General features: G+C 26.1%; 1 protein-coding gene across 2 annotated transcripts; it reads left to right on the forward strand.

Moving 5' to 3' along the window:
* Positions 1–6,663: 6,663 nt before the first annotated feature.
* On the forward strand, positions 6,664–10,308 carry LOC118648288. 2 transcript variants are annotated; one of them, XM_036294629.1, is made up of 2 exons: positions 6,664–8,583; positions 8,789–10,308. In XM_036294629.1, the coding sequence occupies exon 2, from the start codon at positions 9,634–9,636 to the stop codon at positions 10,249–10,251; it is 618 nt and encodes a 205-aa protein (XP_036150522.1). In that variant the 5' UTR covers positions 6,664–8,583; positions 8,789–9,633; the 3' UTR covers positions 10,252–10,308. The 2 variants fall into 2 exon arrangements, with proteins under 2 accessions (XP_036150522.1, XP_036150523.1); XM_036294630.1 differs by having other exon boundaries at positions 6,665–8,583.
* Positions 10,309–11,427: the final 1,119 nt, after the last annotated feature.

An 11,427-nucleotide genomic window follows, 5' to 3' on the forward strand; every position in this document is an offset into this window, starting at 1 on the left:
ATAAAGAAGATATTTTCCGGAACATTAAAGCAAAAATAAGACAGTAAATTTTTTTATTTCCCTTATTATGAACGCCATATTGGTGTCGCCATGTTGTCTTTTGCAAAAAGCATATTTCATCAGAAAGTACTAATAAAGACAAGTAATTTGAACCCTTACGCGTCCCTGTACGTTGCATCAAATTTTGGACAGGGGGGGGGGGGGTAAATTACGATAAGAAAGATATTAAAAAAATATTTTTAAGCATTTTAATTTTTGGTCTCGGAAACTGCCTCTGGACGTGCACACACACACACACACACACACACACACACACACACACACACACACACACACACACACACACACACACACACACACACACACACACACACACACACACACACACACACACACACACACACACACACACACACACACACACACACATGGGACGTTCCACGTCAACCGTATCACCTGTATATATATATATATATATATATATATATATATATATATATATATATATATCGTTCTAAGATTAAAAATAAGAAATATCAATTTAAAATGTTATAAAAATACCGATATTTTCTAGTTTTATTAACTAAAAATAAAAACTGATTAATGTAAATATCAGTATATCAGTCGTAATATCAGTCTATACATAATTTTTAATGTTATAAATTAGAGAATATAACTACATTCTCTTATTTATAATATTAAAAATTATGTATAGACTGATAGACTAATTGTATTATTTTAAAAATATGCATAAGAATACATTCTTATGCATATTTTTAAAAAATTACGAGAAAAAAGTCATACCGAAAAAAGTATATACAGAAAATATATAGAAAAATAATACATAAATATATAGAAATATATTAAAAAATAATATATAAATATACGGAAATATAAAGAAATAAAATCATTATAATATAAAACTATTTTACTATAAATATGTCATTTTAGCATCAAAAGGAAAATATTGATGTACTAGATTAACTAGATTCATGGACATTCTTTTCATATCATTCATTTTTTATCATTTAAAATTATCCTCTTATAAAATAGCCATGTAACCCTAAAGTTGCCTGCTAATCGCGATTGCATTGTTGCCGCTTTATTCCGATCGCGATTGGCTGTCTCGCGCTTGACTCGCTTCGTGTGCGAGAGTCGTGGTTTGACAGTTTAGTCGAGAGTAGCTGTCATTGAATTTTGACAGCTATCATGTGAATATGCATATTAAAGAAATAACATCAAATATAATTTATAATTAAAATAAAAATTTAATTTAAAATATTACATTCTAACAGTCAGCGTCTTCTCTACATATTTGACAGAGAATGAATTTTTTTTGGAAAGAAAGAAGGAAAGAAAAGAGGTGAGAGAGAGAGATGAGGAGAAAGAAGAAATAAGAAGAAAAACATCAGGTAATATAGTAAAATAAAGAATAACATTAAAATTTAATATAACTTATAATTACATCAGGTAATAGTAAAATAAAGAATAACATTAAAATTTAATATAACTTATAATTTAAAATATATTTTAACATTTCGCGTGTTTTATGTATCTGACAGAACATACATTTTATTAGAAATAGAAAAGGAAAGGAAACATATTACAGACAAAGAAAGAGAGAGAGAGAGAGAGAGAGAAAGAGTAAGGGAGAATTAAATAACTTAGAAAATGAAACAGCGATTTTGTGAAGAAACAGCGATATTGAAAAGAAGGAACAGAAAGAGTTAAAAAAAAAACAAAAAAAAGAACAAAGAAATAAGAGAAAAATCAGGTAATAATGAAATAGAAAGTAACATTAAAATGTAATATAATTAATAATTTAAGTAATAATTTAATTTGAAATAATATATTTTAACCGTTTGCGTATTTTATGTATTAGAGAGAGGAAAAAAGTGAGAGAAAGAGAGAGAGAGAGAGAGAGAGAGAGAGAGAGAGAGAGAGAGAGAGAAATGGAGAGAAGAAAGAAATAAGAAGGTAAAATATCGGGTAAAATTATTAATTGTTTGTTATAAAAAAAAGGGAAATAGAATAAGGAATATTATTAATTTGATATTTTGCGTACTTTTCGTATTTTACAGTTTTCAGAAAGAGAGCAAGAAAGAGATGAGAGAGAGAGAGAGAGAGAAAAGGAGAAAGAGAAAAAGAGACAGGCAAAAGGAAGAAATGAGAAAGAAAATATCAGGTGATAATAAAATAAGGAATAACGTTAAAATATAGATAATTTATAATAAGCAATTTTTGGCGATTGTTTGGTACATGTACCAAGGTTGATATTGGTAGGGGTGGAACTTATCTTGATACGATGTACCACTACCATATACCACTATGAACGCTAAAACGGACTGGTTCTTTTCTCTTTTTTTCATACCGCAGATTTGGAAAAAACTATTTTACTTCGTTGCAAGGTATAGCTGGTATCAACCAGAAATGTATCAAAATGGTTAGCCACGCCTTAACCAAAAAGTACCAAACACGCGAAAACGCTCTGGTACATATTGGTACACTTTGGTACACGTATCAAACGATCGCCAAAAATCGCCTAATATAAACAAAAATTTAATTTAAAATAATACATTTAACAGTTCGTGTACTTTACGTATCTAACAGAGCATAAATTTTATCAGAAAAGGAAAGAGATTAAAAAGAATGAAGGGAGAAAGAGAGAGAGAGAGAGAGAGAGAGAGTAAGGGAGAAAGAATTTAAAAAGAGAAGCAGCAATATTCGTAGAAAGAAGAAACAGAAAGAGAGTGAAAAAAAGGAAGACAAAGAGAAAAAAGAGTGTAAGAAAGGAGAAACATCAAGTAATAGTAAGATAAAAAATAACATTAAAATATAATATAATTAATAATTTAAATAAAAATTTAATTTAAAATAATATATTTTAACAGTTTGCATATGACAGAGCATGAATTTTTTCAGAAAAAGGGATGGAAAGGAAAGAGATTAGAAAGAAAAAGAAAATGGGAGTGAAAAGGAAAAAATAAGAAGGTAAAATATCAGGTTAAATTGTTAATCGTTTGAATATTATTTATTTTATGTAGTTGGCAGCCCGCAATTATATATGTTATTGGCTATTTTTTTTATATTATTTTTTTGGCTATATTATTTTTTTAGCTTATTATTTTTTTGCGCGCGCGTGCGTGTGTAAAATTATGTAAATTTATAAATAATTACATAGTATTATATAAAATATTTTATTAAAAATTATTATTTACTTAATTTTTTTAACTTTTTTTATAAATACATACATACATATGTGTGTGTGTGTTTATAAAAAACTAAGTTTAAAAAAATTAAGTAAATAATAATTTTTAATAAAATATGCTTTTATATGATATTATGTAATTATTTATAAAATTACACTTACACGTTTTTTATTCAAAATTGCAGAAGATAAAGGATAGATTAAAGAAAGGGAAAAAGATAAAGAAAGATAAAGATAAAGGTATTTACATTTAAAAAATGGAAGGAGAAAAAAGGAAGAGGCGAGGTATATAAAAATTATTTAAAAAGCTGTTGCGTTATTTTTTTTTATAAAATAGCATGTTATCTGATATTTCCCCTCATTACTTTTTTTCTTACAATCTTTTCTTCCCTTTCTCATTCTCTTTTGCACTCTATATTTGTTCCCTCTATCTACAGAAGTCATTGTTTCACCTAATTATATTTTAATATAATTTGCCTATTTTGCCTATATATTTTACACACCCCATCTATCTATTTATCTGTCAATCTATTTAGTCCCATATCTTTCATTTACTTTTATAAAAATTAAAAAATTAAAATTTTATGTTAAAAAAGATTTAAAAGTTTAAAGATAAATTTAAAAGAAATATATTTATAATCATAATTATACAGCCATGATGTGCAATGAGCAAAATTGCGCGCATAGAAAAAGTGTCCGCATTTGGTTTTTAAAGGGTTAAAATAATATAATATATTAAATATATTATATAATTCTTTTTCAATATAAAATTATAATTTTATTTTATCAATATGTTTTTATCATAATTTGTTTTTTAATAAAGTTTAATAATATAGCAAATAATTAATAATATAGGGGAGAAGGTGGTAATATGGCCATCCATTTATATTTTATTTAATAACTTTGTTAATAATTAATATTTTGAGTTGAAATTTTATGATTATATTTATCAAAATATTGCTCATTAGATTTTCAATTCAAAGTTATAAAATATTTATCATATTATATATTATTTATAAAAATGTAACGATACTGCAAAATAGGCCGAAAAGAAATGGGAGGATAAATATGGCTACCACAAAAATAAATGTAAAAAAATTGGTTTTGTTTAAAAATGCCACAGTATTTTGTTAGAAACATATATTTATATAAAATAAGATGTTATATCGAAACAGATGATTTTTATTCACTTTTAATGGAAATTAAATAAAAATAATTTTAAATCTAAAGAACTCTATTATATAAAAAATTTGAAAAAATGAACAGCCTTAAATTAAACCTTTAATCGTATTATCGAGAAATTTTGTTGAAATGGAGATCTCGAAAGTGACTATTACTAGCACACTTAGATGGCCATATTGACAACATCCTATATCATCGTTCAATTTTGTATAACTCGAAATATATACAGCCGAATAAAAAGTTAAATAATAAAAAAGTTCCCAAGTGTACATACATTTGGATGATAATGCGGTTAAATTTAAAAAGAATGAGAAAGTATGTGTAATTAAATGTTAAAATGTACCTTAAAAAATTTTCGAAATCTTTAAAAGTAAAAATGCTTTATAATAAATGTTGACTGTTGTGCTTTGTCATATTAGCATCTTTATATAACAGTAGGCTACTAAACAAATGATATCATAAATAATTATTAAAATTCGTCAGCTAATAATGGAGTTAATATGGGTAGCCATATTATGTCCACGTTGGCTATATTACCATTTTCTCCTCTACTATATTAAATGTGTATCTAATACATTATATATATTGTAAAAGTCTTTTCCAATATAAAATTATAATTATTTTATTTTATTAATGTAATTTATGTTTTTAAGTTTAGAAATATAGTAAATATTATTCCAATATAAAATATAAAATTATATATATTATTTTATTTTATAAATTTGTTTTTTATTAAAAATTTAATAATATAGTATAATATATATTTAAGGTGGTTCTCCAAAAAAATCATTTTCTTAGAAATTTTTTGAAAATTGAACTATCTTAATGAGACTATGATGCATGCAAAAAAACTGAAAAAATTATGAAAAAACCTATAAAATATTTTGTAAAATATTCATTTTATTTTAATAATATTATGCATAAAATAAGAAAAAGAATCAATTGATACAAAAAACCACAAAACTGTTTTTAAAAAAAACATGATATTAATAATTATATTTTTTATATAAATATAATTTTTTAAAAATAACTATGTATATTTTTGACATTATTACCTGGTTTTATATTTGTTTTCCTTCTTTTTCTCCCTTTCTCTTTCTCTCTCTTTATCTATATATTTTTTAAAAAGCACGACATTGTTGACTGTATAATACAGAACATTTTATATAAATTATGAAATATTTTGTGAAATATTCATTTTTTATTATTTTATTTTAATAATATGCACAAAATAAGAAAAAGAATTTAAAAACCATGACATTTTGTGCATATAAATATTTGTTAGAATAGCATGCTTTTTTATAAAAAACAGTTATGTGGTCTTTTTATACCAATAGATTGTTCTTATATTATTTTATACATAATATTATTACAATAAAATGATAAAAAATGAATATTTTACGAAATATTTTATAGTTTAGTTTTTTGCATAACAAGAAATATTTTATAAAAATTATAAAATATTTTGTAAATTATTCATTTTTTCTCGTTTTATTATAATAATATTATGCATAAAATAATAAAAGGAATCTATTGGCATAAAAAGACAACATAACTGTTTTTTACAAAAAAGCAAAATATTTCAACAAATATTTATATGCACAAAATAATTTTTTGTGAAAACAGCTATATGGTTTTCTTATATTAATTAATTTTTTTTTATTTTGTGCATAATATAAATTATAAAAATAAAATGATAAAAAATGAATATTTTAGAAAATATTTTATAATTTGTATGTTGCAAAATGTTTTTTATTATACAGAAAACTAAGCTATGAAATATTTTGTAAAATATTTACTTTTTGATTATTTTATCTGAATATTTTTATGCACAAAATAATGAAGGAAATTATTTATTATATAAAGAAAAGAAAATTAAAAGATAGTAAAGAAAATTTTAAAAAATAAAGAAAGTAGTTTTATGTTAATAATATTATGCACAAAATAATAAAAAGAATCTATTGGTATAAAAGATTACATAACTGTTTTTTACTAAAAAAACATGATATTGTGTACTAAATACCTATATGCACAAAAAGATGAGAAAAATTATTTTTTATAAAGAAAATAAAATCTAAAAGAACAGTAAAATAAAGGTGAACATAAAAGTCTATTATAGTTTTTGGACATCTCCAATAATAAGCGAGATACGAATTTTTTAATTTGTACGAATGAGAGCGCACCGAAAGAAGTGCAGGAGCTCGATTCTTGAATTCATTCGCAAAAGAAACGTATTTGCAAATTCTGATCTTATAGAAAAGTTAGAAATTTATTAGCTGTTATATGGCTTTTAACCAATAAACTTGCAACTTTTCTGTTTGAAAGGGTATTTGCGCATACGTTTCTCTTGCGAATAAATTCAAGAATCAAGCCTCTGAGCCACTTTAGCTATAGCACGGCTCATTGTGTCAAGCATTGGCTGCCGGTTCGAGCGGCTTAGCGCTACTTTCGGTGCGCTCTTATTTGTTCAATTTAAAAAATTATTATTTTGGCTATTATTGGAGATATCCAAAAACTATAGTAGATTTTTATGTTCACCTTAATCTCGTCTATCTTTCTATTAAGTATTGCATACATTATACGAGACACCGTGTATATAGGGCGTTTTCTGTAAATGGAGACCTCTCTCCCCAGAATATACTTCAATATTAAAAAAGCAGCAAGTGCGCAAATTATAGCTAAAAACGTCTATTTTTAAATGCCGTTTGGTATTTTTTGAAAAATTTAGTACAAGATACCAATATGGTCAAATTGAGACTATTTTCCCTCATTTATGAACAGAATATTTGAACAAAATATCAAGACACAATATATAGACTTTAAAATGCGTTTTCAGAGTAGCTGAAAATTTCTAGATACTCATTTTAGTTAAAATATTATTTTTTGATACTTCGATCAAATATTCTGCGTGTAACTCACTGATTTTAGTTATAATTTGTTCGAAACTGATAAACAATTATTGCAAACGTATAATACTACAAATTTAAAAATTAGAAATTTTCGAGCTAACTACAAAGGGTTTTAAAATACAGATTATCATAATTTAAGTCAACATTATGTAGAAAAAATGGAAGTCGAGTGTGAATATTGTAGAGGGAAACATTTTCACGCTGAAAAAGTTCACAATAAAGATAACTCATTCAAAGATAGTTGTAATCATGGAAAAGTTATATTGGAACCTTTACCAACATTTTTTAATGAACTACAACAATTATTTTTGGGAAATCATAAAAAATCTAATGAGTTTTTTAAAAACCTAAGAAGTTACAATGGTGCATTTTCTTTTGCATCTTTTAATGCTAATTTGGTTAATTTTAATGCATAAAAACGAGGACCTTATTGTTTCAAAATTCAAGGTTAAATTTATTACCAAATTAATACTGCATTATATCCTGCTATAAATGAGCAATCAAGTTATGGACAGCTTTTTATTCTTGACGCTAACGAAGCTACAGAATGCCGTTTAAATGTAAATACAAATCTTCATGAAGAGTTATTGCGTACATTAGATGACATTATTCGTAATAATAATATATTTGCTCAATCATATCAAATGATGCACGAAGAAGTACTTAATCAAAAAAGTTTAGGTTTAAATATACCTAATTTAAAAATAGGATTTTTAAATAAAAAAACAGGCATTGATCGTGGAAGATATAATGTTCAAAAAATTAATAAAGTTGCTGCAATATTTTCAACTACTGCAGATGGAAATATTCCTGATTGTTATGTTACAATTAGAAACAAATGTGATAAAACTTTAAAATACGTTAGTATGGATCCAAACGTTGAACCTTGGATTTATCCAATGTATTATCCATATGGTACACAAGGTTGGCATGATAATATTAAACAAATCGGATGGAAAACGTGTAACTAGATCCATGTATGTTCAATACCGAATGGCTGTATGTAATAATGTCAATGTTTTTTTAATAGGTAAACGGCTATTTCAACAATGGCTTGTTGATAGCTATGTAAAAATAGAAAAAGATAGAATTAATTGGTGTAAAGAAAATCAAAAACATTTGAGAGTGGAAAAGCACCAAGGACTGATTGACTATTTAGAAAAAAAGTGGCTGATACTAATGTTTATATTGGACGTGTAATAATACTTCCTTCTACATTTATTGGTTCACCTAGAAATATGATGCAAAATTATCAAGATGCGATGACTATTGTTCGCAAATATGGTAAAACAGATATTTTTATTACAATGACTTGTAATCCAAATTGGCTTGAAATTAAAGAAAATTTGCTTCCAAATCAACAACCTAATGATAGACCTGATATTTGCGCTAGAATTTTTGATATAAAAAAAATAATTTGATAGATTTGATTGTTCGACAGAAATTTTTTGGTGAAGTAAAAGCATTTGTTTATGTAATTGAATTTCAGAAACGCGGTTTGCCGCACATACATATGTTAATAACTATGAAACAAAATTGCAAAATTACTAATTTGGAAACTGTTGATAAATATATTTCTGCTGAAATTCCCGATCCTGCTATTGATAAAAATTTACATGAAATTGTCATGAAGAATATGATTCATGGACCATATGGTGATTGGTGTATGATAAATGGAAAATGTTCAAAATATTTTCCAAAATCCTTTCACGAGGAAACAACTATGGATGAAAATGGTTATCCACAATATCGTCGAAGAGACACTGGCATTTTGTATGAGAAACCCGAAGAATTTGTAGTAGATAATCGGTTTGTTCCTTATTGTCCCATATTATCACAAATTTTTAATTGTCATATTAATGTTGAAGTTGTTTCAAGTATTAAGTCAGTAAAGTATTTATACAAATATATTTACAAAGGTCACGATGCAGCATCTGTAGTTATAGAACAAGATGTGAATAATGTAGAAATTGTTCATGACGAAATCAAAGATTTTATTGAAGCACGCTATGTAGGACCAGTTGAAGCTTACTGGCGTTTATAGGTAAAACATTACAAGAGAAGAGTCATGCTATTATTCGTCTATCTGTACATTTGCCAAATGAACAGAATGTTATTATATCTAATAAATCAAATTAACAAGATTTACAATCTGCTTTAGATCGTATAACAATGTTAATGGATTATTTTAAATAAAATAAACGAAATGTTGATGCACGTCAGTATGTATATACAGATATACCTTTATATTTTGTATTTAAAAAGGTAACATTTAACGGAAAACAAATTTATCGTTGGAAAAAACGTCAATGTCATTTTAACTATATTGGACGCATGTACTCAGTTAGCCCAACTAAAATCGAATTATTTCATTTACGTATTCTTTTATTGAATGTCAAAGGAGCAACATGCTATAATGACTTAAAAACAGTCAATGGTGAATTACATCAAACGTTTACTTCTTCATGTTTAGCTTTAGGCTTAATTAAAGATAATGAAGAATGGAAACGTGCAATGAACGAAGCTTCTATTTGGATGATGCCAAGACAACTTAGGTTACTTTTTGTTCAAATATTAATACATTGCCAACCAGGGCATTCAAAAGAATTGTGGGATGAATTTCAAGTTGCAATGTCAGAAGATTATATACGACAATTTGAACGAGTCACTGGGATAAGAAAGGCTTATATTCAAATTGGTCAATTACTTTGCAAAGAAAATTGGGAACTTTCACAATTTCCAGAAATGGAACAAATAACGATTGAATATGAAAAAGAACATGCCAAACAATTGGAAAAAGAAGTCTTACTTGGTCAACAACAATACAGTCAGTTAAATCATGACCAAAAAATAATTGTTGATTATGTTTTAACTCTTTTAGAAAAAACTGATGGTCAACAATTAAAATGTTTATACATTGACGGTTTATACATTACCGGGAGATTTAGGTAAAATTTTTGTTTATACAACATTATATTATATTACTATTTACTCAAGTCTCAAAACAAAGTTGTTTAGTACAATGGCTTTCACTGGTTTCGCTGCAACGTTACTACCGAATGGAAAAACAACACATAAAACTTTAGGTTTGCCCATGCCTCTTTTTGCTGACTCACATCGAATATAAAAATTCAATCAAAAGAAGCTGAATGTTTGAAGAAAACAGATGTTTTTATTTGGGATGAAGCACCAATGGCACCGCGATATGCTCTTGAAGTGATGGATCACCTTTTGCAAGATTTAATGCAAAATAATCTAAAATTTGGTGATAAAATTGTTATTCTTGGTGGGGATTTCAGACAATTATTGCCAGTACAACAAAACGTTACACGGTCTAAAATTGTAAATTTGTCAATTAAATTTAGCTCATTATGGCAACATTTCAAAATCTTTTCATTAACGGAAAATATGCGTATTTTACGACATGAACAAGAATTTGCTAATTTTTATTAGATTTGGGAAATGGTACTTTGAATGATCAATTTAATAATATTGAAGTTCTACTGAGATGTGTAGCAGATTTGAACGCAAATATAGTAAAAGATACATACGAAGAAATATTTAAACACCATCAGTATAAACTTACAGCAAAACGTGCTATACTTTCTGCACGAAATGTTGATGTGGAAGAACTAAACAAACAAGTTGTAAATTTACTTGACGAATCAACAGAAAGAGTGTATAAAGTATGACACTACAGAAATACTAACGATATTCAATGATATTTAATAAAACTATTTTAACAGAATATTTGAGTACTTTAATCCAGCGATTCTTCCCACCTCATAAACTTCGATTAAAAAAATACCCGGTTATCATGTTGATTAGAAATCTAAACATCAGCGAAGGTTTATATAATGGAACAACATTGTTAATTTTAGAGTTTAAGAAACAATTTGTTAAAATGCGAAATTTTAACTGGTGATAAAAAAGGGGAAATAGTTTTTTTTAAATCGCATAACTTCTATTTGTAAAAACGTTATTCATTTGTGATGAAAAGAAGAAAATTTCCGATTAAAATTAGCTTTTGCTATGACAATAAATAAATCACAAGGACAACATTTGACAAAATTGCAATTGATTTAAGAAAAGATATTTTTAATCATGGTCAACTTTATATGGCATTTT

This window comes from Monomorium pharaonis, unplaced genomic scaffold (genome assembly GCF_013373865.1).
Source record: "Monomorium pharaonis isolate MP-MQ-018 unplaced genomic scaffold, ASM1337386v2 scaffold_357, whole genome shotgun sequence".
NCBI lineage: Eukaryota > Metazoa > Arthropoda > Insecta > Hymenoptera > Formicidae > Monomorium > Monomorium pharaonis.

Coding starts and splice junctions, on each gene's coding strand:
- LOC118648288 (XM_036294629.1), top strand. CDS start 9,634: ATGTACTCAGTTAGCCCAACTAAAATCGAATTATTTCATTTACGTATT.